This window comes from Grammomys surdaster, unplaced genomic scaffold, assembly GCF_004785775.1.
Source record: "Grammomys surdaster isolate TR1022 unplaced genomic scaffold, NIH_TR_1.0 371, whole genome shotgun sequence".
In the NCBI taxonomy this organism is placed as follows: domain Eukaryota; kingdom Metazoa; phylum Chordata; class Mammalia; order Rodentia; family Muridae; genus Grammomys; species Grammomys surdaster.
In genome coordinates, this window is record NW_021604790.1 from 5,362,122 (window position 1) to 5,389,635 (window position 27,514).

Sequence of the window (27,514 nt, forward strand, 5' to 3'; positions counted from 1 at the left end):
GTGCGTGTGCATGAGTGTGTGTATGTGTGTGTACCTACGTCTATATCGTCTGTCTTTATGGGTGTGTGGGTGTGGGTGCGTGTGCATGAGTGTGCATGTGTATGTGAAAGCCAGAGATTGATGTCCAGTGTCTCCCTCATTTGTTCCCAATCTTACTTTGTAAAACCAGGTCTGTGGCGGTTTGAGTGAGAACGGCCCCCATGGACTCACATATTTGAATGTTTGGTTCCCAGTTGGTGGACAGTTTAGGAAGAATTAGGAGGTGTGTCCTTGCTGGAGAGGTGTGTCACTAAGGGTGGGCTTTGATGTTTTAAAAGCCCACTCCAAGCCCAGTCTCTCTCTCGCTGCTGACTGCTTGTGTATCGGAATGTGAGCTCTCAGCTACTGCTCCAGTGCCATGCCTACCTGCCTGCCTCCATGCTCCCCAACCATGATGAGGCTTTTGACACATGTTGCCAAATTCCTTTGCAGACAGTTTGCACCACACTGCCCTTCCAGGAGGGACAGAGAAGCATCTCTGTCATAGCAAGTTCACCAGCCGCCTGTGTCACCAGCACCTGGCACAACAGTGCCTAGGAAGTTAGTGTCACTCCCCACCAATATCAGCCATTATTTTAGAACCTTAGCCAATTTGGTAGGCTGAAGTTAACTTACATGTGAACTTGTATTTATTGAGGCTGCACTTAAAGATATGTCACTAGTCACCTGGATGCAGGCAAAACTGCTACCTCCCTTCCCCCTTTCTCTTATGTGTTCATGTGTGAATTCTTTTTTAAACTTGATTTCTCAGAGCTCTTGTATATTATCTTGGTCACATTTGTCCCAAATCTCTCCCCAGGATGATTCAAGTTGCTGGCTCAGACTCTAGAGAAGGAACTGAGGGCACACTGTAATTGGAGGATGGTCAGAGCACCACTGTAACAGTGGGGACAAATCCCCAGTGGACCCTGACATAAAGGAAGACGTGTCCTGAGAACTGATGGAGACTTATATAAGCTTTATGTTTCATGCTTCGAGAACCTTGTGTTTCAAATCATATCTTCCCACTCATTGGTGGCCGTTGGAGAGGTGGCAGGAAGACACTAGCAATCATTTTGTGCCTTGTATACGGGTCTACTGTGTGTCCAGCATTGCTTTCTGTTTTATTTCACTTAGTCATCGTGGTAATGCAGCAAAGCAGGATTCTGTACCTTTATTTTAAGGTGAGAGAGCTGGAGTTTTGGAGGGACCATGGGACTACCCAGGACCCCACTGTTCAGAGAAAGAGGAAACTAGAGTTTTAGAATTGCAGACCTTCCCCTCCCAGAGACACTCTACCCCTGGGATCCTGAGGCTAGGTTGCCATCACAGGCTCATGGGTACTCAGTTGCCTCCAGTTCCAAGCCATTCAAGCACCCCTAAAGCTTCTATATGTGTCCAGCACCATGTTTAAATAAATCTCACTTAAACTGTCTTCAGTTGATAACAAGGTGTGTATGTATTGCCCATGGTTTCTGTCATGGAAGGCTGGCTGTGTCATGCCATGTTCTCTGAGTCTTGGGGAGGAACCACTGCAGGAGAGGGTGTCAGGGTTAGCTGGTGGCATGGTGTGGGCCTTCGGATGCCAGCTCAGGCCTGAAACTCAGAGAGGAAGACTCCACTAAGCTACTCCTTTGAAATGAAGCCGGCGTTTCCTTTGAAGCTATTTCTTACACATTAAAGGATCTTGCTGGTGTGGTTGCCCCGGATCTCAAGTGAAGAGCTTCCCGAGGGAGGTGAGCAGTCTGCCACCCATGGACATCAATCCGCCTTTCCTGATGGGTGTGTGGGCGCTACAGCCTGGTGGGACCTCCCCAGAACTGCGGGCTGCATCTCTGCCTGAGTCCACTCAAAAGCGGGCAGTCACTCTCTTGGTGTAATGGGAGAGAGAGAAAAATGATCAACTCCACCCACTCTCTTGGAGGCTGCTATCAAATCGCTTACGTTTGAACCTTTCAAATATTTTGCTTAAAGGTAATTCTCCAACTCATAAAAGCAAAGATGGCTGAAAGTCGCAGTCTCCGTAAGATACCAGCACACGCCGGTCCTCCCTGAGGACCTCGGTGGCAGCCACAGTCCTTACCTGCTCCCAGGAGTCCTGATGCCTTTGTCGACAGCTGTGGTTTCTGCCTGCTTCTCTCTGCAGATGCTCTTGGGCTGTGCATTTCTGGGCTGACTGTCAATCTTCCCAGGTTTGGCCTCCTCTTCCTTGATAAAATCTTTGGTGCTTGTGTCGCTGAAAGGTGCAAAAGCTTTTCAATGACTTTTTCTTTTCTTTTTTTTTTTTTTAAATCAGACAAACATTTTCTGCATCAAAAAAAAATCATCAAAGAAGGTAGAAGGTGGTGGGGGTGGGGGTAGCAGAGACTTAAGAGCATTGAACCAAGAAGTCAGAGAAGAGAGGGGCTGGAAATCTAGTTCGATCCCTTTGTAGCCCTGAAAGCTGGGTACATCTCTGCAAGCTTCAGCTTCCCCTATGGTAACACAGAGATACTATGACTACTTTCCCAAGGCTTCACAGACTCTGTGATTCCTGCAGGCAGGGGTATAAGGAATTTTTCCTTTAATCATTTAAAGGAAAAAACAAGATGTATGAGTATAGGTCTTTGTGGGGCCCAAGGAGGCCAGAAGAAGGTATCCGATGCCCTGGAACTGATGTGGGTGCTGGGAACCGAACTTGTGTCCTCTGGGAGGTCACCAAGTGCTCTTAACAGCGGAGTCATCTCTCCAGCTCCTCTTTCCTTTTACTATGAAGTTTCTATCTCCCCACCCATGGGTGCTGATGCTGTTGAGGAGGTGCTCGGTGCACAGTGGTTATGCTCCCCCCGCCCTGGTTTGGAGCAGTGTCCTTTGCTGTATGTCAGCATCAGACATACCCTATGAGAAGGTTCCAAGCACCTGGGAACCTTTGTCCTTCTGCATGCCCACCCACCTCCGTGGAAGACAGTCACCATTGCGAACCAGGTTCCCAGTGAACACTTTCTCGAAATTCTCATTTGGAACCAGGTTTCTGGTTGGCATGAATGGCTTCAAGTTTCTTCACATGTATTCAGCATCAGTGCATGTGAATGGGGGGAGAGTGTCTAATTCTCCAAGCATCTCCACAAGTTCTTGGGTTCACAAGGCAATTAAGTCATCAACATCTGCACTCCATCCCCAAGAGAATTTTCCTGGCTCATCCCTGTTTTAAACACTCAGATTTTTCACAAATAGATGTAGCCAGGAGTCAGCACAGGGGTGAGGCTGGGACAGACCCTTGACTGGTGTACAAGAGCCCAGGCTTTCCTGGCATGTGAAGACAACTGGATTTACGTTCCTGACTGTAGTCTGTGGTTGGGGGAATAGTTTCCACTCAGACTCAGGAAGGCATAAAAGTTCTCCTTGGTGTCCCGTGAAACCCAATTTAATCCAATGATCAGGCCAACTTTTTTCTCACCAGCCCCAGTGGGTTCTGTGCTTCAAGACAGGACCGTACTCCTCAGGAAACTCCCTGGAAGGGAAGAGATGGTGGCAGCCCTGGGCCCACGAGGCAAATAGACGCTGCTATGTCTGTAGCCAGAGATGGGGGAGGAGAGAAGATGCTTTCTAGAAAGGAGACTGTGTCCCTCACAGAGCATGGGCTGTGAGGAGATGTGTTTTCTCTGAGAAGGGACATGGGGAAGGATGGCAGGAGGGAGGGTCTGCTGCCTGTGGTAGTGTCTCAGCAGCCAGAGTTGTGTTGGTTGAAGCCAGAGACTTCTCCCTCACCAGAGGCTTTGTCCCTCTTCCAAGCTCTTAGAGATCACAATCTGCTTCACACCTCTCAGCCAACAGAGGCAGAAGTTGGGGCATTCTTTTTTAAAAGTTTATTTAGAACTGTACTTATTGTCATTAGTGTGTGTGTGTGAGAGAGAGAGAGAGAGAGAGAGAGAGAGAGGAGAGGGAGGGAGGGAGGGAGGGAGACATGTGGAGCTGGCATATGGAAGTCAGAGGACAAGTTCATGCAATAGGCTCTCCCTTTACTCCTTTACCTGGGTTCTGGGTATTAAACTCAAATGGTCAGGCTCACACAATGAGTATCTACCCACTGAGCTCTCTCAGTGGCCCAGACACTGGCCATATTCTTACACATCAAGGAAGAGCCGGAACTGAATGAAAGAAGGGGCAGGCCTGGGGCTCAGGCCAAGTGAGCAGGTTAGGAGCTGGCCCAAAGCTCCTGGAGAGATGTTGCTGTGATCTCAGCAGGAGAGTCGGCCATCTTCTACATCCCCGAGGTGAAATGACTCACAGCCTCGATACACACTCTTGCACCATCCACATCGATGTGGACAGAGACCCTTCCTTCTACGGGGCCTTTCCTTCCTCCCCAGCCAGCACCAACCTAGGAACCTCAAGGTCTCTGCTTATGTCCACCACATGCTCCAACTCTACCTTTTCCAGTGCCTTTATTCCTGTTTTTAATCATCTCTAATATTTAAATATTGAAAACCTTTATTTTTTCTTCTTTCAGTAAACTGTAAATTCCTTAAGGAAGCGTGTCTCTTAGCCAATGTGTCGCGTGCCATGGTCCAGGGGTAATGATAATTGCCTCTAATGATTGACAGGGCTTAAGAAGATGCCTTCAGCCCAAACTATGGGGAGCTTTAAAATTAGAATTAATTTTTAAATTAAAATGCTCATTTGATCTAAAAGTTTCTTTTGACATTTGGAAAGCTGCTTTCTTTACTCAAAGCATTGGATCTCTTAAGTGATTTCCCAAACTATTATTATTTGTTTTATTGACTTCTCCACAAACTAAATGAAGCTGAACATTTGGGGCAGGAGGGGTGGCTCAGTGGTTAGGGGTACTAACTGTGTCCGTGGAGGACCCGGGTCTGGTTCTCAGCACCCACGTTAGGAACCCCACGACCATGCCTGCCTAACTCCAGCTTCAGGGAGTCAATACCCTTTCATGGGCATCTGCATTCACATAGTGTGCATAAACTCTGACACACACATACATACACACACACACACACACACACACACACGACTGAACACTTAGACATTGTTATGCCAGGCCTACTGGTGAAAAACCCACCACTGTTAGTAGAGCCAGAATCCTGCTCCTGGACAACCTTTGGCAGTTTGAACCTTATTTTCTGTAGCTATAAAACGGGATTGTCCGCATCTTGTTAAGTTATAGGGATATTTAGCAACAGTGTACAGACATGGCCTGATTTGGTATCTGGTGCCTATTAGCTGTTGAAACTGGCAGATGCTGCATTTGTAAAGCATACAGTACCACTATCAGCTGTAAGTTGGAAGTTGTTTTCACAAGAATGCTGAAGCTCATTGTTACGGAGCTTTCAAGGGTTAATAATTTATGCAGAAGCACTTGTTCCTAGGTAGCTCTCGTTGATTCTCTCCCATAAACTTTCTTGTAAAAAAAAAAAAAAAAGGAATCCAAAAGGCAAATAGCAAGTCCTTTTATTATAATTTGTTCAACAAATACCTCTGTGTCTTGGTTATATGCTAATTTGAGGGTTCACAAGGATGAGTAAGACATCTTGGTCATGACCTTCATGGCTATGATCTAATGTGGCTGCACTATGGATCTTTGCCTTGCAAGCGCCCTTGAGATTCAGAAGAAAGCAAATTCACGGGAAATGTTTTCTCTGCCTCTGTACTTAGGGGCAAAGGAGGTAGCCTCAACGATATAGTTTATGTACACAGATTTAAGAGTTCCAGATGCCATGTAGACCAGGCTTGTAATCCCCTCATCTATGTGAACAGACTGTTGGGACCTTTCTCGGATGGGACCTCACCACAGCATGGTACACGTCTAAGTTGTAGGTAGCTCAACTACGAGACAAGCCTTCTACCTGATGGCAAAGAAGATACTTTCTTTTGCACGGAGACTCTGTTATCTTGTCTGCCAGTGGATTTAAGGAAGCATGTACTTTGTTATGGACAATATACAGCCCATGCCTTCTTCCAGGACCCAAGCATCCATGAGGCTGGAAACCAAAGAGCTGCTATATAAAAGGCATCGCCCTCAGTTTTTTTTTTTTTTTTTTTTTTTGATACTGCCAGGGAGTTGTCATTGGTAGTTCATAATTTGATCAGGAAGGGGAAAAAAGTAGAAGTCTCATATTTATACAACAGAGAATCAAGCCCATACACCTGCCAACTGCCCAGACCCTCCTGTCACCTGCTCTACACAGATCCAGTGCCTGACAGGCACACTGAAAACAGCGAGAGAGAGGAAAATGTATTCCTTTGAATCTCTGTCTTGCCCACTACCACCTTCACTGCTATCCCTAGTGCCTAAGAGGGGTTGAGATTCCACCACTCGATGCCTCTTTGGAAAGCTTATTGCTCCCTTTGGATCCCTTTGGAAGAATTACAGCTTTGCTGCAAGAGCTGACGTTGTCTGGGTTTAATAGGCAGCTTTCTGTACAGCACAAATAATAGGTCGCGTCTATTTGCCTATTTGAGTGTGTTGGAAGTGTGTGTTGTCTCACATACCCAGAGGAGATCTTAATTAAAGCCTAATTATGTGCCATAAATATGTTTTATTTTGGAACTCAGGAGGTGGGAATTTTCGATTTTAGGAAATGCAAAGCCTAATAAGAAGGCAGGAAAGGGAACCATAAACACTCGCTGTGCCCTTTCATCTGTCCCTCTGCAGCAGGGTCCTGGCTGGAATTTTCAGTTTCAGAGTGTGTGCTTTCAGAACCTCTGGCCTGGCGTCACCCTCGTGGGGTAGCCTGGGCCAAGGGTATCATCAGACCCAGAAGAGTCTGTTGTTTTGTGTTGATGATGTTCCAAAGTGTGTCCAACACAAGAGTTCAGAAATAAAGAGGCATCTCCAGAGATGATGGGATTTTATTAGTCATTCATTCCTTTTTCCCACTAGTAGACGCTCATCTCAAGGGAAGTGTCAGCGCTGTCTCCTCTTCCTGTTCTCACGCACACCACACCCCCTAGGTGTTGCTCTGGCTTCCTCCGGTCCACCTGGTCCACCTGCCTTCTGCTGTCCCCCACTCCCTGACTCTTTTGTGCTGTGTGCCTCACTAGGGGTGACTTACCACATGAGGTAAATTTTACTGGGCCTTCTGGGGCCAGGTAGACACAGCACAGGGGTCTCGGCTGGAGTCGGTTGGGAGACAGGGAAGTAGCAGAGAGATGCTGGAGACCCCGGCAAGGGGCTTGGTGGGCCTGAGGGCAGGCTAGTAAAGGTGGGAAAGATGGCAGGAGGGAGGGAAGTGGAAGGGCTCTGGGCCCCTTGGGAGGCTGGTGGAATTAGGGGCAGGAGGAGGCAGCAGTAATTGTTATTGGGCTGCTGGGCCGGGGAGAAAGCAAAGACGGAGCAGTAAGGGGAATATTCAACACAGAACAGGGGCTGCTCGCTGCTGACACCTGCACGAAAGAAAGAAAGCAGTCAAGAAGCAGCATGGGAAAAGGACATTTGAAAAAGTCTGTGGATGAATAAAAACTCCAAAAAGGGGGCATCTTTGGGGGTGGGCGTGCTGTGTCTGGTGTCATAGGTGTAAGACCTGGCTCCTGCCCAGGAGGCATCTTGCTCGGTTTGAGTCATACAGGAGTGAGCCCTTCAACGCCGTCACCTTCAAACCATTTCCAGGCAATAGCTTCATGCAGCCCTGGCAGATGTAGGAAAGTGCTTCCCAGGCAAGCTCCTGAGAGCGAGCGAGTGAGCGAGCGTCCTGAGGCAGCCGTGTGGAAGCTTCTGCTGTGTTCTCATCTCCCACCGCCAGCCAAACGAGCTGTTCTGGCAGCAACAGATGGTGGCCTGCAGGGTCTACCTTCCAGCAAGTTCTCTCCCTTGGCTCTCCAGCTGCACCGTCCCCACCCCTCCCCCAGCCTGCAGTCATACCCCTGACCTGGCCTTTCTGCTGCAGAAGGGAGAAAGAGAGATCCTGGTGGGTTCATGGGGACAGAGAGGAACCACAAGCTTGGGGGAAGGCAGGTGGACCAGAGAGGAACCCAGGTGAGATTAATGACTGCTCACTAACCTCACACTCTAACTGCCAACCTCGGTGGAGGCGGTGTGTATGCCTGACAGAGGCGGGATTCAGAGTGACTCCCTCATGCCTGCTACCAGCCAGATAGGTCACCTTGAATCAGTGGCTTATATTCTCAGAGCCCGTTTCCTCATCTGTAGTATATGAGGCAGGTGATGTCTGCTGTCTGTAGCATTGGTCTCCTCTAGACCAGCCCTATGAACAGTGCACGGGAGTGCTTTAGAAACATAGTCTTGGCTCACGCACACCAGAGGAATCAGTAAGTTTTGGTGTTTGGTGAGCAAGGCTGGGAGAAACATGCCTAATCCTCTGCTGTGTGACTCCTCTGTGTACCTTGGTCAGACAGTATACACACACACACACACACACGCACACACACGCTCTTCCTGACATAAAACCACTGCCCAATGCCCTCTTCTGGTGTGTCTGAAGAGAGTGAAAAAAAATAAATAAATTATATATATATATATATATATATATATATATATATATATATATATATATTTCCTTAAAAAAAAGTCTGCCTGTTAACAGTTAATGGCTCAGGATGATGTCCCTACTGGGAGACAGAGGCTTGTGGGAAGTCCTCAGGGTTTAGATTAGAGCCCTCTAAAAGTCTGCCTGTTGGGCTAGAGAGATGGCTCAGTGGTTAAGAGCACTGAATGCTCTTCCAGAGATTCTGAGTTCAATTCCCAGCAACCATGTGGTGGCTCACAACCATCTGTAATGGGATCCAGTGCCCTCTTCTGGTGTGTCTGAATAGAGTGACATTGTACTCATATATATAAAATAATAATTCTTTAAAAAAAAAAAGGTCTGCCTGTTAATAGTTAGTGGCTCAGGGTGTCCCTACTGGGAGACAGAGGCTTGTGGGAAGTCCTCAGGTCAACAGAAGCATGTTCTCAATGGGGATTCAGGGACCCTGATCTCTTTTGCTTCCTGACTGGGAGGTACCAGTTTTGTCTCAAGAGCCACTCCTCTGATGTGTGTGATGGTGAGTAAAGTCACTGAAGGCCCCAAAGCAGTTGGGCTGAAACCATCAAAACTATGAACCAAAATGAACTTTGTAAGCTTAAAAAGAAATATATTGCATTGTGTGGTGAGGTGTGGGATATGGGGCAGGGCGCTGTCAGAGAACACCTTTCAGGAATCAGCTCTCTTCCTCCACCATATGGGTCCTTGGGATTGAACTCAGTCATCAGGCTTGGTAGCAAGCGCTCTTATCCCACTGAGCCAACTCACTAGTCCCCCTAAATAATGTTTCATGAGTCAGTCACCTCAGGTATTTTATTAAAATTGTGTGATGATAACTGATAACGGAGGTGGCGGGGAGAACCTCCACAGTGGGTCTTATTGCCAGACAACTTTGTGAAATGCTGCCACTAACATCAGTTCTGATTCAAAACTGTAACCACCCGATAGACATCATTGCCTACTGTGGAGGCTGCCATCCCACAGAGGCTCGAGTGTCCTGTCAGAGAGGATTTGAATACAGGTGGTCCACTCCTAACCTCCTATTGCAGCAGTTGGTAATTCTCACATTTTTCTCTGGGTGTGGTCATCTGCCAGACTTCCTGTCCCTGTCCCCTGCTACTCTTGTTCTTACAGTTTCAACCACCACGAACTCCCCAAGGTCCTTGGGGTCAGACTAGCAGTGGGCAGTGCTCTGACTAGACTTGGACATCCAGAGGCTTCTAGGCCTTTCCACCTGGCTATCTGGGCTACACCATGTAAAGGCCGCCCATGGAATGGGACCCATTCTCTGCTTGCTTCCTGAGCCTTGCCAAAGCCACCTCCATTGTCCTTGCTTTCCTGGATGGATATCTGAGTTCTCCTTGATTTCTCTGTCTGCTCTGAGCTACACAACTAACTTCACCAAGTTCTCCCAGGCTTACATCCTTAAACATTTTAATTGCTCTGTTCTAGCTTTATTTCTCCTGCTGTGATAAAATACCATGAAACAACGTAGTGGGAAAAGGGTTCATTTCAGCCCACACATCCAGGTTACAGTCCATAACTACAGGGAGGCGACAGGGGTAGGAGCTCCAGGCAGGAGACCATGTCATCCACAGTCAAGGGCAGAGAGGAATGAATGGACACATGCTCACTTAGATGCTTGCTTGTGCTCAGCTAGGCTTCACTCTTACACAGGTCAGGACCCAATGCCTAGGGAATGGTGCCTCTCATAGGGGACTGAGTCTTTCCACATCAAGACAGTCTCCCACAGACACACCTACAGGTCAACCTGACCCAGACAAGCTCTCACTGAGTGACAAGGTGACAGCCAAGGTGACAGCCATGTCTTCTCTGTTTTATCCATGTTTGTCCCAAGTAAAGCCCTTCTCATTCCTCCCCGATCGCACGGACCCACAGAATGTGCTACAGGGAATAATCCCTGGCTCGATCTAGCTTCCCTTGGTTGCCTGACCAGTCCCTTCTTCATATTAGCTACTATCAGTGTGAAACTTAGCAGCCTAGCTGTATTCCTAACGTGCTAGGTAAATGGATGACTTCATTAACAAACCAACACACATAAAAGCTTTTTATAACTAAGTCACAATGCCTCTCACATCTCAAACGAAAGTTTCTTTGGCCAAGCACTATCCTCATATTGCTTCCAGGCCTAGAAACACAGACTACACTGGGAGTAGGCTTTATAAGCTGGGGGGTTACTGGGGACCAATATTTCCCTGAGGTGTAGCCAATACTCAGCAACTTAACCCTCCTGTCTTCCTGGTAAAGTAGGCAATACTGCAGTTCCGTCAGACGAGGACACTGAGTTCAGGGAGGTTGCTAACTTAACAGCTGTAAGGCTCTCAACTAGAGCTGGCATTCTGAGCCGTGATGTCAAATAATCATCAAGAATGGGCTGAGAATTAGGACGTGCTCTATAACGCCAGGAGGACTCATTTATATTGTTTTTGTTGTTGTTGTTGTTTTTGTTTTTTTTGTTTTTTTCTGGCTTGGACAGACAGCTTGGAAAGTTGTCGGGCATCAGCTGGACTTGCTGAGAAACCCATTAACCTTGGCCTTTCTGAGAAAATCTTCAATAGCATTTACTTGCAAGGCAAATTATGAAGATTTAGGATTTGCCCTGAGACTTCCACACTGCTCTTTAAATAAACATTCCTAATCCGAAACCAACCACATCTATTTTAGACTTTTATCTTTTGAAACCTAAATTCACTGCTTTTCCTGAGTTTTACAAGAACGGGTCTTCAAGATAAGGCGCGGTAAGGCGAGCTAGGTCTGGCTCCTCCCACCTGCTGGATCCGGTAATGACTACGTTGAACAGAATGACGAGTGAGGGGCGTTTCTGAACGCTTGGCTTTGTTTTAAAGGGCAACGTTTTGGAAGCAGGCTCCCAGGACTGCATCCAGATCCATTTTCCTGGAGCATAACTAGAGGAGCTTCTGCTCAAGCTCCAGGTTAAAACAGAGCAGGAGCCAGTTCAGTGGCTGCCTGCAGGCCCGACCCTGGGGAGAGAGCACTGCAGGACAGCAGGCGCCATAAGCCCCTAATCACAATGACCTCTGGCTGCCTTCGATGTCCTGGGAAGGAGACACAGCTCTTTTCCAAGCCAGGCTGGGACTGAGAAGGTCTTGGAAGCCCCACCGTTTCTCCATGGGCCCTGTGCTGTACCTGTGCTCCTTGGGTCTGCTGAGTGTTCCATGTCTCAGAATTCTGAACTGCTGTGCAACCCTGCCAGGCTCATTGCCCATTCTACACCAGGGTTCACCTTGAAGGAGAACTGTTGGATCCAATCCATGTCAGACCCTGCTGCGCCTTGACACCCTGCCTAAACTTTCCATGTCTTGTTGGAGATAATGGGTATCTCTGGCTTGGGGAATGAAGTCTGTTATCTATCTTTTCCTATTTGATGTTTTTGCTGTGGAAGTTCAGAATGTAGTAAAATGTATATGTAAGATTATTTTTTTCTTTGAGATTTATTCTATTTTAATGTGTAAGGAGTCTTTCATCTGCGTGTATAAATGTGCACCATGCATATACATGCCTGATGCCCAGAGAAGCCATAAGGGGGCGCTAGTGGCCCCCTGGAATTGAAGTTATAGATGGCTATGAGCTACACTGTAGGTGCTGGCTATCAAACCCAGGTCCTCTGCAAGAGTGACAAGTGCTTCTCAACACTGGACCATCTCTCCAGTGGCCTGTGAGAAAGTTTTGAAGATACATCTCCAATTTTAATGGAGATAATATATTCATTCAGGGGAGGAGACGGCAAATTTTAGGCACTGGAACTGAAGTTTTTGGTGGGTGCTTCTTACTATAGACTCTTCTGTGCTAGATAACAGAATGCCACAATCGGTTGAGCGGTCAGCACTGCTTAACAGGAGAGTATGTATTTATCACTGAGCCTTTACGTTTTACCCAGCACCCCGATTCTGTTTTTACCCCTCGTCCCTCCATTTTACAGGTGACAAAGCTGAGGACCAGAGAAACTCCTTGACAAAAGATCTATAGTGAATAAGAAACGGGTGCCCAGGTGAGAGTGCAGGCATGTGATCTCCTAAGTACTGTCCCATGAGCAGTGGGTACCACTATCCCGAGAGGGCTGAAGCGGGGCACTGGGTCCAGCTTCTCCAGGGGGCAGCTGTGTGGAACATAAGACTGACTTCCTTTGGACAGCTTGCAGGGAACCGTGAGAGAGAGCATGGGGTCTTCTCTGTGAGAAATCTATTTGAGAGGGCACAGGTTGGGCTTAGGCTGTCAGCAGCCATGTCTGGGTTTCCTATGCAGCTCACGCATAGCAAGACTTCTAAGATGTAGATACAGGTTGTCATTATGCCAAGTTACAGGAAAGCAAGCCAAACTCTCAAGCTATATTTTTCATTTGGGAAAAGCCTGGCATAACACAGCACAGAAGGAGAGCTAACCTAGAAGGCAGATGTCACCAAGGGGTTTCACTGTGTCCTGGGCTTTTTATCTTGCTTAAATCTGATGTGGAAATTAGTTTTGGTGACATAATGCCAACTTTGGCTCACCCCTAAATTCTTTAGAAATGTGAAGCAGGAAACTGGATTCAGCTGGTGAATTAGATCAGCATCCAGATAATTCAGGAATCAAATCCTCTTTTCTGTCATAGCAGGTATTTATCTGAATTAAACCATGCACTGTCACCAGCCCCCAGCTCCCAATTTTTCCTCAACAGACTCAGGTTAAATCTTTAAGCTTTCACTTTTCGATGCTAATTAGGAATCGGAAGAGTCAACACTCATTAAACCAATGGTTCCTATCCCTGCAGTGATCTGTCATTATCTAAGTTTCTTTTTCTCCTTGTCCTCTTCTTCCTGACCCAGGCTGACCTTGAATTTGTGATCCAACTTGGGACCCAGTCTTAGCCTCTTCCTCTCCTCCTGTTCCTCCCCTTTTAATCTGAGGCCCTGTGCATGGTAGTTAAGCACTCTGGGGGTGTAGATGGGATAGGTGGGCAGAGGGAGGTGATGGGGGCTACATCTCGGTTTGCTGTACCCTCTCACTCCATGGCACTGATTTTAACCTCCAAAGCCCTGTGCTGGCTGGGCAGCCAGCCCCATCCAGCTCGTAGCTCGATGGTTCTTGGCTCTGCCTAGACCATAACAGGAAGATAAAGATGGTGGCATAAAAACATATTTGCTAGGTCACATCTGCTGTTTGGTGAAAAAGATGTCCTTCGATCAACTTGGTGGGTTTTAGCCTGATAATTCTTCAAGTTTGATGCTGTATAGAATGGAAAGTGAATTAATTCTCTGCCTGTCAGTATTGTGAGTTCCACACGGAGCTTGCTCAGTCTGAAAAACATCTGTATTATTAATCAGACAACCAGATCACGGAGTGGACCTCAAAGGTTCATTTTAATGACTTTTAGCTACAGATGACAAAGCAAATGGCTGTGGGGTTTTAGTGAGAAGGCTATCACACTGACTGTGTGGAGCTGCATGATTCGAGCTTACCCTCAGAGTATATAGCAACTAAAACTCAACCTCAGTTCAATACAGTATTTGCAGAGTGAACTCATCTGCTCTACTCTAGCCTTAAGAGAGTTGAATTAAAAACCTAATTCCTATTAAGAGTCTTTCAAATGAGAAATTGACTTGGAGCATCCCCATATCGCCCCATCCCCCACCCCACCCCACCATCACTACGGAAATAAGGAGCAGCAGTTGGTGCTTTGCCCGAGAGGACAACACTTTTAGAAGTCAATTTGATCTTGACTTCATTAAAGAAAATGTGGGTGGTTAATCTGAGTGAAAGGTGCCATTTTCTACAAACACATTCCGACTTAACCAGACCAGTGGTTGCATGACAGCGCTATTTAGGATTAGGAGGAAACTGTGATTGGGATTTTAATGACTTGCGTGTTCTTTGCTATTTACGAATTCCTCAGCAGTTAAGCTTGGCTCCTTTCCCAGGAGGCAGACCTTTCTGCCTAGTTACCCCAATTTGCGTGTGGTTCCCAGAGGACACAGTTTTGTCCCACAGATGTTGCCTTTGATGGGAGTTGCCTGGGGCATTCTAAACTTTCCCTCCATTTGAGCTTGTTAGATAGTATGAATCTCTCCTGCCCCAAACAGAGACTGGCCTTTGCTTCAAAGGTAGCATAAGAGTGAATTATTTACCAAATCACACAAAAGGGAGGATTTATCAAGTTCCCTTTCTCCCTGAGAGGACAAGCACGGGACTGGAGGACTTTATTACTCTTGCTCTCAGCTGTAAATAATGTCATTCAGATGCTTTTGAAAGCTCTTCATGGCTTAGTTATAAAACTTGATACCTGGGGCCAAATGCCTTTATCACCCCCATCCCCACCACAGAAGAGGCGGCAGCATTTGTGAGGAACAGCACAGGATGCGGAGAATTGGGCCTGAAGACTCGGGATCATATGCTACTGAGAAATTAATTTTGTACAGGCTCATAGGCCTTCCAAGACCTAACTAGGTACTTGGCAAGCCCTAAATTAGTCAAACCCACCTGTTTGCTGTCATTGTTAAAACCGGGATGTTAGCAGTGGAGCTCAGTAAGGAAGCCACTCACCAGGAGAGGGTTTGCTGGGGCTCGATTTCTCTGACTTCTTTAGTGTCATGGTGCCTTTGTGTTTCTGCTTGACAGATGTTTGGTCAATGGCTGGGAGTCTGGGCTCACACTTAGCCGTAGGTGCTTTGGTAGATAATCTTGCTTCATTTAAAGACTCCTCCTCACCGGAACTCTGTGGAAAATAGAAGAGGCTGAGTGTCACCTGCTGGGTGGTCACCTTTGCTAAGCACAGAAGCATGACGAGTGAACCTTCAGCAATCCCTCCCTCCAAGGGATCTTGAGTTTGCCACTTGGTTCGCCTGTGGTCAAGGAGATTTTGGTGAGTCAGGACTACCAGCTTTCACCTAACAGTAAAGCTAATGACTCTGGTGTTGTAGGACACACTGAAGAGACTGTATTTCTGAGTCTGTTGCTGGAGCATATTATGAATACTACGTTTCTGACCATTATGTAATTTGATGACCAATAAACAGCTCATGCTCAAGGCTATATATGAAAGGAGGCACTTTTAAACCAGTGCTTTTAAATTGTTTGCAGTTTGATATTTGAACTGTCTTGAAGACAGTGAAGGGAAATGTTCCTTATGCTAGTTCATGTGCTTGACAATCAAAAAGAAACTTAGGTTGTGTAGTGGGGACTGATCAAGTCAGATCTCAGTTTCAGTTATCCAAATTACTGCACAAGTCAGTCTTCTACAAAGGAGTCAGTATTAATCCACACAAGGACAAGTCACAATTCCGACAGTGTCAAAGCATCTCAACCCAGGCATACAGATGCAATAAAGATTATCCAAGCATTCAACAGTTTTATGCTTTGCCATACTTATCCCCATCAAAGAAATGATGCAAACGCTGTAAATGACAGTCAGGACCCTGGCTCCACGGGTGATTTGAGAACAGTCTTGTGGCTTCGGGTCCTGGCACTAGCATGCTCTGTGAGACCATGCCTTGTGTCATAGGCAGAACCTAAGGGTTTTTCCTACCTTTGGGTCTAGAGAGGTTCTCCTGCGTGGTGCATTAGTCCAGCGCTAGACAGTTCTCTGAAAATGTGGCGCTTCCCAGGCATGCAGTGCCAAATTAACGTCCCTGGCACCTCCCCAGCTCTTGTGGCTCCTATTGATCTTACTTGTCATTATTGCTGACACTTGTGGCATTTTTTTCATTTCAGGGGCTCCCGACGCAGGAAAATACATTGAATAGATTTGAATTATTGGGTGCAACATAAGAGAAACAGGACTTTATAAAAAAAATTTTTCACTTGTCAGTCTTATGGGCCAAAGTCTGTATGTCCACAGGTGGACACACTTGTCAGTCTTCTGGGCAGAAAGAAGTCCGTATGTCTACAGGTGGACAGATCATTGTTTCCATGAGGACAAATCTTATTTTAAAATTTAGGTTTTGGATGCAGCTTTCAAACAAATAGTTATTGTTGCTCCATTCATTATTCGAAAACAGGCCACCCTCAGATAAAGGGACAGAGAGAGGAGACGGCATAATGAATCAACTGTTCTCTTTCACTTCTGTGACTTAATAGAAATCTTTGAAAATGATTCTGAAATGTCAAAGATGAATCATGAGGTCATTTCTGAACATGAGATGAGTTCTCTATTCTCAGCAAAGTGGGTGTTTGGCAAATTTTAATTCTGATGCTGGAGACTGTCATTATGACTGGGTGATAGGAGGCAGAGTAATGGGTTTGGATCCCCAGAAGAGCAGCAGGGAGCTGAGGACAAAAGTTCTCCCTCAGGCTGCCAGTAGGCTGAGAAGTTCACTCTCCCCAGGCCCTGTCTTTAGCCTGTTATTTCCAGCATGCAGAAAAGCAATAGTGGCTCCAGCAAAGAAAGCTATATTGCAGCCAACCTTAGAGGATCCACCCACATCTCCCCCCAACTCCCCAGGGCTGAAACTCTTTGCTGGCCCCAGACAGTGGGGACCTGGGAGGGTATGGGAAAGGGCTCTTTACTGGTTGGCTGTTAAGTCTGTCCATCCTTCCTCCACTCATTCATTAGACTTTCATTCTTTAGAATACTGAAGGTGAGAGACAAAGTTTGGCTAATTAACCTGTCGTGGGACTGCCCCCAGGTACTGAGTATATCCTCTGCTTTCTGGTCCCATTGCTTTTATTGCTAGGTAGGCACCATTCTCAAGAGTCCAGAAACTGCCCCTAGAAGGGTTTTGTTGTTGTTGTTGATTGGAAATAGAAGGCACAATAGCAAGGCCTGTGATGCTCCTGGGTGTGGTGGTAGACCTTTCCCCCTCTTGCCTCATTGAACATTCAAACTTGTCACTTCAGCATTTTATGTTTTATTTAATTTTATTTTTTAGTCTTTGATAATGTCCCTTCGTAACCTTAGCCATCCTCAGCTGGCTCTGCCATCATGTAGGGAAGGCTCATCCTTCCAGAGAGAGTGTGAGAGGCTGTAGGAACTCACCCTGGTACTCATGTGTGACTCTGGGGCTTTGCAGCAGTGACCATGTGACGCGGGGTAAGTTTACTATAGTTCATAAGTTATTATTCCTTTTCTATTCCTTGGCTTTCCTCACCTGTGAACAACAGCTCCTACATTTGGGGGTTTCCTGATGATCAAATGAGATAAGGCATGCATCTATAACTTATGACTCATAATAACTTATAATAAGTTATAACAGCTCTGCATTCGTGTACCATGGTGGACTGTACCAAGTTCCACACCCAGTCATTCACTTTCCGCCACTTTCAAAATTAGCTGACTACTGAACATTTGCTACCACCTTGAAACCAAAGCTGAAGGTCTCAAGGAAAGCAATCCTATTGGATGGATGTCACCCAACTTAGGACTTGTGAACAGAGGAGGGTCAGTTCTCATACACACTCCGGTGTCTTCTACAGAATGCATATAGTCATGCTAGCCAGCTGAGACTCATCCAGTCTTAAGAAAATTTGTTCTAAGTTTTTTTTCAGATAGTAAAGCTCAAATGTCAAATATTTAACAATATTTGGAGATTATCAGATCAATACTAATAATATTTTTATGTAAAGTGGATTTGAGAACTGTCTTTTCCTGTTATAATTTTGAAATTTACAGTTTCTATTTCTTCTCCATATGTTTCTAAGTTGAAATGTCACATGAAGGTGGAGGCACAGCCCACTGCTGTTTTCTTCTAGGGTAGGAAACTGGCTCTGTCTTTCAAAGTCAAAGACCAAACCACTGAAAGGCCAATCAGCCAACCAAACACTACCACAAACCCCCTGCCTATGCCATGGTACTTTAATATTGAGAACTTGATGTCTTAATAAAGCTGTGTTAACTCAAATAAATCTATTGACAAACTATTTCTCAAGCGTTATTGATCATGGATTTAAGGTTTTTCCAAGAAGTGGTGTTCTTCTGGCACCACGCATAATAAAGTGGAAGAATAAACCAGCATCTTCTGAAGTCCAGAGAAAGGCTTTCAATGGGATTTGGTTAATTAGGGAAGGTCAATGCCAGGCAATGGGGAAGAACTTAAGAACATAACAGCTTTTCATTTATTTGTTTATTTTTTCCTCCTTCTTCCCTTCTCTTCCTCCTTTCCCCATGCTATGCTGGGGATTGAACCCAAAGTCTTCTGTTCTGGCTAGGCAGCTCTACCACTGAGCTACACACCCTTAGTCCTAACTTCACTTGGCAACATATTGAAGGTTTCAAGTCAGAGTTTCTGGAAGGTGGAGATATCAGGGTAAGAGAGGGATGGGAAGGCACTTCCCCCAGCTTGCATGAGGGACTAGAAGCCCAGACCTGGCATTCTAGGATGAGAAATGAGACAACAAACAGGCATGATCAGAAGATTTGTAGACTCGAGAGCCAGGCATGGAAGAGCCCTGGTGGTATTTTCCAACCCTTGCCTGATGGCTCCTTTCCAAGATCCAGAAAAATGGTTCGCCCTTGTCCACCCCTTCATCCCTCCCTGGAGCTACGGGGCTGAGGGCTGACGGATATGCACCCAGCTACATTTTGCCATGTGCTGGTGACAGAAGGTTGAGCTAAGTGGATCCTATGACACAGTGTAGATGGGGGCAGGACTTTCTATAGGGAGGACGGATGAGTCAAAGAGGGCTGTCAGGCTGCTGCCAGAAAGAGAGATTGTGTGTCTATTATGTTGGGAATAAGTTAAGACTCAGGAGATTATGAAAAGCTATGGTCAGGTCAATGAACCTTGACAGTCAACAGGGACAACCCAGGAAGGTTGTCCAGGGGTCTGTGTGCAGACATGAGTATACTCAAGAGTGCTGTTCCCAAGGTCTGCATCAGATTGTGCCTGGTATAAACAGACTTCTGGGTGGGATGTAAACACCCACATACAAGAAAATGTAAAGCACGGTCTAAGCCGGATGTTGTTACAGTATAAAGCAGGCTAAACTTTATCTTGTGCAGATTTTGAGGACATTACTTGAATTTCTTTTTAATATTGAATAATAATAATAAGGGATGTGGTCTTTGGAGGTTTATTTGGGCTGGGGTATGTATCATCCACTCAAATCAAACTGCTTCTTCAATTCATTTGTCCCTCACTTAAAAACATGGTCGCCAGAGGTGCTAGGTCAGATGGGAATCTGTTATGAGAAGACACTGATATCCTCGTGTCTTAGTGAGGGTTTACTACTGTGAACAGACACCATGACCAAGGCAACTCTTATAAGGACAACATGTAATCTGAGGCTGGCTTACAGGTTCAGAAGTTCAGTTCATTATCATCAGTTGTGAGATGGGAGGGGAGTGAAATTTAAGATTTACTTTGAGATTACTATCCATCCATTCCCTCAGGGAAAGCTCAGAGTGGGAAGCTACTGAAATTACAACAAGATATAGTTTTTTACATATGCTATACATACATATTTTTCTTTCTTACCTTTTTCTTTATCCCTCCCTCCCTCTCTACCTCCCTCCCTCCCTCCCTCCCTCCCTCCTCCCCTCCCTCCCTCCTTCCCTCCCTCCCTTCTTTCCTTCCTTCCTATCTTTGAGACAGGATCTCACTGGTTAGACTGGGCTGGCCTGAAACTGGCTATGCAGAGCATTCTGGCTTTGAATTCACAGAGATCTTCCTGACTGCCCCCCCCCCAAAGTTCTGGGATTAAAGGCCTATATCACCACATGTAGCCAAGTGTGTGTGTGTGTGTGTGTGTGTGTCCCCACATGCCATAATGGGTCAGAGGATAACTTTATGGGATGCATTTTCCCAACTTTTTTATGTGGGCTCTGAGAATCAAACTCAGGTCTCATCAGGTTTGTGTGGCAAATGCTCTCACCAACTGAGCCATCTCTGACCCCTGGATATTTCTTATAAAATAAATTAATTATTTATGAATTTCAGAAATAATTGTCCAGTTGACATTAGTGGGGGCCATATATTTCATGCTTTGAATTTGTTTATTATTATTATTATTATTATTATTAATATTATTGTGTTTGTGTGTGTGTCTGTATGTGTGTGTGTGCATGTTGTAGGTCAGAGGGCAACTCTTCAATCTCTCTCCTTCTACTGTGAGTTCTGAGGATTACGTTCAGTTTATCACCCACTGAGCTGAGCTGTCACTGGTTGTGGTAGGGATAGGCTCTGTATGGTGCTGCAGTGGCCCTGGAGCTTGGCCTGGGGTTGAGTGTTCATCTGCTATGATGTATTTCCCTCTGCTTTAATCTCTTTTGTTTCAGCTAAGAGGGCCTTCTGAGAACCGAGACTCAGCCATCAAATGGACGTCTCCCTCAAAAACCTCCCTACTCAACCTGCCAGTGCATGGAACATGGAAGGAGACTGAAAAGTGTTAGTGGTGCCTGCTGGGTTTCTGGAAGCGGGGAGGGGAGCGGGGAGAAAAGAGAGGGGGGTGGGAGCGCCACGGTAGGATTCTAGGATCCTGAGCAGAGGGTAGAGGAGGAGGGGTGGGACCAGATTTTGAGTAGTTCTGAGATCCAAGCAGATGTTTGGGAGTCAGTGAGAAAGAATCTGGTCCATGGTGCCATTGCTGAGTAGAGAGCAATGTTGATTTTTATTCTGTGTGTTCCTGTCCTTGAGAGAAATCAAGGCATTCTGCAAGTGTGCTGGAGAGATCTCTTGTTTTCATAGTTTATTCTTATAAAGCACAATTCTTTTCTTTATTACTCAAAGAAGTACGTATTCATAGTGTAGCAATGGAGTACAGAATAAAGAAAGAGCTGGGCGGTGGTGGTATACACCTTTAATTCCAGCACTTAGGAGACAGAGGCAGGCTGATCCCTGTGAGTTCCAGGCCAGCCTCCTCTACAGAGTGAGTTCCAGAACACCCAGGACTACAAAGAGAAATCCTGTCTGGACTCCCACCCCACCCCCTCAAAAAAACAAAAACCAAAAAACCCAACCAACCAAAAACAAAAAAACTAAACCAAACCAAACCACTCCAAAAGAAACCAAACCAAACCAAACCAAACCAAACCAAACCAAACCAAACCAAAAAACCAGCCAGGAAACAAAACAAAACAAAAACCCAGCAACAACAAAATAGAATTGTATCCTACAGCTTCACTTAGCAGAGTACTGCAGCAACATAGACCTTTGCATCTGTGTTTGTTTGTTTGGTCTTGCTATGTCACTCTGCCTGTCCTAGAACCCACTGTGGAGCTCTCAGAGATTCCCTCTGCTTTCTGAGTACTGGGATTAAAGGCATAAGCCACCACACCCAGCTTAACAGAACACTTCATGGTGCACTTCCTATTAACAAATTTTCCCCCCACTAAGCCACAAAACTACTTCTTTGTCCTAAAAATAATAGTTCCAAAATACTATCTAATATAAAGAGCATATTCAAACCCGTGTGTGCCCACGATGTCTTCTCAGATTGCCTTGTTGGGATGATGGTTGAACTTTCACGGCAAGTTATGTCCCTTTAGCCCCTTAGCGTAGAGTAAGTCTCTGCCCTTTGTTTTTTCTTTTTAGTTTTGACCATTTTGAAGAGGTACAGCCAAGCTGCCTTATATAATATCTTCTGGGTGTTTCCTGATAACCAAATCCAATTCCATCTTTTGGGATATTTATAGGCGATGTGACGTCCTTTTTTGTTACACCGGACCAGCAGTCACATTGTTGGGTTATCCAAATACAGCCAACTCTATGTTTCATGTCTGGAGAAAGCCAGACTATGAGAACTCTCCGAGTGAGAAGCCTGTGCTTCTGCTTTGTAGTTTGTGGTCGGCTGGGGAATGATTCTTTGACACTTTGGATTAGCCTAGTCTGTTTCTAAAATTCATCTCCTCAGTGATTTTAGCCTCTTTTGATATGCCTTGCCTAGATTTATACTTACATTAAGGTAGCAAAATGGTTTTATAATTCTACACTTCTTCCCCAATTTCTAGTTACCTTTCTTCTTCTTAAAAAGGTGTTTTCTGGGGGCTGGGGAGATAGATCAGTTGGTGAGGAGATTGCTATGCAAATGTGAGGAGTTGAATTCAAATCTCCAGCACTCACTGATAAAGCTATGTGTGGTATTGTGTTGTGTAACCCAAGAATACAGACAGAGGACAGAGACAAGTGGCTCCCAGAGTTTGCTGGAGAACCAGCCTAGGTGATCAGTGATTCCAGGGACAGGGAGAAACCTCGACTCTAAGAATAGTGGAGGGAGATTGATCCCCGACACTGAATTCTGGTCTCCAAACACACATGTCCTCCAAACTCAAGTGTGTCCACAAACATAGACAGACAGATGGACGGATGGAGAGATAGACACACACAGAGACACACAGAGACAAAGACAGGCAGATACACACACACAGACAAAGACAGACACACACACACACACACACACACACACACAGTGCTCCCTTGGGACTGAGGAGACCGCTTAGTAAAGTGCTTGTTGAACAAGCTTGAGGACCTGAGTTCAGATCCACAGTACCCCATAAAAAGCTAAGCATGGGGAGTGCTAGAGACCTGGAGATACGGAGGATCCTTGGGAAATTCTAGCCAATCTTTGAACTCCAGGTTCAGTGAAAGACTCAAAAGATAAGGTGGAAAAACAATTGAGGAAGACGTCCGCTAACCTATGCCTTCACATGCATGAGCACATGAGCACATGCGTGCACACTTGTGCGCATGCGCATGCACCGCCCATCTCCCCCTTTTTCCCCCTCACGTCTAGGTGCTTACTTACAATGTGGCCTTTATGTTTCATTCAGTCCTATCACGATTTTGATGCTTAAATTTTTGTATCTAAAATGGGAAGTGTGGCCAGCAGATGACTCAGCGGGTAAAGGTGCCAAGCCTGACGCCCTGAAGTCATTCCCCGACCCATGTGGTGCAAGCAGAGAACCAACTTTTCGAAGTTGTTCTCTGACCTCCTCGTGTTTGCTTTGGCCTACTTCCCGCCATAAAAATAAAAAAAAAAAAAATTAAATTTAAAATGGTGACTGAGAGCCCACTGAAGCCGTGTTTTTACCGTCTCTTAAGTATTCTTCTGCTTTCTAGCATAATAAAACATTAGAGTCCATCTTGGGCCTTGAATAAGAAGAGGAAGCCATGACTGCTCCTAGGTATGGTGGAGAAAGCTTATTGTAGATATGAGGGAGAATATAGAAAGGGGCAGAGACAGAGACATCTGGAAGAGTTCAGAGTAAACAGGGCCAGGCTGAGCTGGGCCATGTGAGGGGGTGCGGGAGCAAGAAAGGAGCTGCCCACCAAAAGGGGTAGCCTGGGCCAAGAGACTGTTGTAGCCATAATAGCTGAGTTATAAAGGAACCAGAGAATCTGTGGGGAGGGAAAGCCCAGCACAGTGCCTGGGCTGGATAGTTCAGGCTAAGGAGTAGGGGTATGCTAGCCACTGGAGGACCCTGTAACAGGTAGGGACTATGGGATGCTGGGAGAACCCGGCAGCCAGGGTACACTTTGATATGTTAATAGGTATCTCAGCCATTTGTTCCAGGTTTGAGACCTAACAGACCTTGCCTACCTTTGATATTTCTCAAGAAACGCTAATCCTTTTTGTCTGAGAATGCTTTGTACATTTTTTGGGGTTTTCTGAGACAGAGTTTCATGTAGTCCTGGCTGGCCACAAACCTCTCGAGTGCTGTAATCACAGGCTTCCCCCATGACACCTGGCTTGAGAAAGTTATTAGAAAGTAAGGATCAAAAGTTCAAAACCAGCCTTGGCAATGTAGCAAGAATCTTTGAAAAGAAGCAAAGAATAAAAGAGAACAGGAAAGGGGTGGGGGGGGGACCAGGTGTAGTCCATTGCTGCTGGGGTGACATTGTTTATAAGTCCTTTCTCTGGAATAAATTAGAAATGTATATCTTTTTAAAAAAATCATAAATTCATACCAATAATTCTAATCAAAAATCAGCACTATGGGTTTTCTTTTATATTTCTATCCTGCCTATTTAAAATCTTCACTCTTTAATTATATTACCATGTTGATTCATTTGTCTCATTCTGCAATAAACGTGAAATATTTCCGAGATTATGATACAAATCTGACTCAGAATAAATCTTCAAGCTAAAACTTATGGATTCCCCTTGGTTCTTTGTCTTTAGGATCTATGGCTCCATGGATGAATGTCGTAATTCTCTCATTGGCCGTCTTGAATGCTTCCAAGTTTTTCCTAAGAGAAGCAGTACCGCGCGGAGCTTTCAGGAGCTCTTTAGTTAAGCCCTTAAGTTCCTCAAAGCGGGAATTTATCTCACTAGATTAAAAGCAGCACAGAGATTTAAAATTCTTTTTGTTCCTAAGTCATCCTCAAGAAACACTGCAGCAGACGTCCATGAGAATGGCCCTTTTGGTGTAACTTTTATAAACACCATCTTAAAAACAGAAGTAAATCTTTTTCATTTGGGGATAAGTTTTTAATTTTAATCTGCAACTTTTATGTAATTTACTATTACCACACAGGTCCATTTATCTAATTTTTTTCAAATATATACGTGACTCATTTCCGTTTTAATTTTGATTTCACATTTTATTTATTTATTTATTTTGTGTGTGCACAGGTGGGGGGGGGAGAGTGAAGGGGTGGAGTATGCCACAGGTGCTCTTCTGGAGGTCAGAGGAAAACTTGCAGGAAGGAGTAGGTTCTGCCCTTCCACCTTGAGGGTCCTAGGGCCCATGATCAGAGTTAGTGAGAGCACAGACATGTGCAGGACGGTCCAGGGACATGAGTGGCAGCAGACCAGCCTTCCTAAAGCTGTGCCCTTCAACACAGTTCCTCCAGTTCATACCATGGGACTCCCAGCCATAAGTTATTTTCATTGCTACTTTATAACTGCAATCTTGCTACTATTATGAATCAGTTAATGTAAGTATCCCTGTTTTCCAATGGTCTAGTTGACTCCTGTGAAAGGGTCACTTGATCCCCAAAGGGGTCTCAAGCACAGGTTGAGAACTGCTGTATCAGGTGTCTTACTTCCCTTTCAGGTTGCTGTGGTTAAACACCCTGCCAAAAGCAACTTAAGGGAGAAAGGGCTTATTTGGCAAACCTGGTGCTGGAAGCCAGAAGAGGGCATCAGATCCCATGGAACTGAATTTACAGATGGTTGTGAACCTCCTTAAGGAATAGCAATAGATTGTATGAATTGTATGATCAAACCATTATTAAAGGGCCAAGGGCACCGTTCTCGACCTGTGGGTCACAACCCCTTTGGGGGTCGCATATCAGACGTATTTCATTTCAGATATTTACATTATGATTCATAGCAGTAGCAAGATTACAGTTATGAAGTAGCAACAAAATAACTTTGTGGTTGAAGGTCACCACAGCACGAGGAACTGTATTAAAGGGTCACAGCCTAGGAAGGTTGAGAACCAATGGCCTAGGGGGATGGTTTAAGAGTGTTTAGCTTGCAAATTTAAGGAACCAGAGTTCTGACTGGAGAACCTATGAAAAATTGCTGGGTGTGGTGTATGTTTGTAATCTCAATAATGGGGGAGGGGAGACAGGAGGAGCCCTGGGGTATGCTGGCCAGCCAGGCTAGGCTAATTGGGGAGCTCCAGGCCAAAGAGAAACCAGACTCAAAGGAGGGTTGACACTTGGGGTTGTTTTCTGGCCTCCATGAGTATGTACATTAAAAGTCATTATTAAATAAGTTATAAAGTTTCAGGGGTCACAAATGGAAAGAGGGGACCTGTGGCAGGCGTGAGAAGGGGGGAGAAGGGTTCTACTGTAGTCAGGGGAGAAGCAGTTAGGGCTTGGCTGAGGGCTGGTGGACTGTGGCTAGACAGAGAAACCTCAAAGGCTGAGGCCAGTGTGGACCAAGGCCAGAGCAGCAAACACCTCCACGGGGCTGTGCTAGATTCAAGACAAAGTTTGATTCCTATTTTAAAAGCCACAGAAGTGGCTTCAGCAGGCATACAGATGGGTTTCGCTTGTCAACAACACTCTACCATATTAAGAGACGGAAAATAGGATTTGGAGATAGGTAAGAGAGGAGGAGGACTGGTTGGGAGGAGGGCTGGTTGGGAGGGAGCTTTGTGGTGATGCCAGCTATGCAGATGGATCAAAACAACATCCGGTCCCAGGGCAGAGGCACACACTTGTAATTCCATCACTCAGGAGACTGAGGCAGGAGAATGAGCAGTCTGAGGATAGCTTGGGCCACAGAAACCAAACCACTACCAATAACAACAAAATTATACCAGAGAAGTAAGATGCGTAGGACTGATGGTGAGCTCCTCAGGTGGTGGGGTTGGGGAGAGGGGAGAGGTGGGGAGACTGTCAGATTTCGATGACACACACCGATGACAGAATAAAGGACCAAGCTGGAGGCTTCAGCCTGGGACCTGTGATCAGCTTGAGGTGTCTTTTTCAGACATCCAAGTAGAGAGAGTGAGACTGCAGTAGAGCTTTAAATCTGAGAATCAAAAGTGAGGTTTGAGCTGGAAGTGTAGATTTGGGGGTCGCTGGTAGTTAACCCCTCAGCTTTGGCAGTTACAATGTTCCTGAGATAACTTTAAGCAGCACACAGAGAGAACAAGTTTTGGTGTGGCATGGGCTTGGGTGGTGACAAGTGACATCTTTACAGTAACACTCTCCCCATCTCCACCTGCAAGCTAAGTTGCAGCACCCGGCCACTGTAGCATGAGCAGGACCGGAGATTTTTGTCACCCGTGAAAGCCACAGATATTTTCACATCTCAGTAAATTTGTTGCGGTGTCTCAAAATACCTTCTTCGCCCGTCGCGTGTTATTTAACGTGTTAATAAGGAAGCACACACATTACCGAATCAAGTTTCTAAAAATATTCTGATGACTGTTTCCATAAAACCGGTTTCCTTTGAAAGCCTGTGTCTTATTCTATGCTTGAAGACAATTCTAAGACAAGGAGCCTCTAGAATTCACCTTGTGTGTGGCTCAGAGGCTAAGAACCGCCCCTCCCCCCACCCCAGGTAGAGAGTAAGATTAGAACTACACCCTGAGGAATCCCAGGGTTCAGGAACAGAGTGGAGGATGATGAGAGGTGGAGAAAGATAAAGTGCCTTCAGAGATGAGG

General features: G+C 45.7%; 1 protein-coding gene across 3 annotated transcripts in view; it reads right to left on the reverse strand.

The window, feature by feature from the left end:
- Window positions 1–27,514, reverse strand: part of March10 (membrane associated ring-CH-type finger 10) — an 89,487-nt gene that overhangs the window by 32,528 nt on the left and 29,445 nt on the right. The window contains exons 5-7 of one of the 3 annotated variants that reach the window (XM_028780676.1): window positions 15,057–15,228; window positions 4,082–4,084; window positions 2,102–2,245 (exon numbers count right to left, since the gene is read on the reverse strand). In XM_028780676.1, coding sequence (XP_028636509.1) covers window positions 2,102–2,245; window positions 4,082–4,084; window positions 15,057–15,228 — 319 coding nt within the window. Of the gene's footprint in view, window positions 1–2,101; window positions 2,255–4,081; window positions 4,085–6,851; window positions 7,402–15,056; window positions 15,229–27,514 lie in introns of those variants that run through there. The other 2 variants (XM_028780675.1, XM_028780677.1) reach the window with 2 other exon arrangements.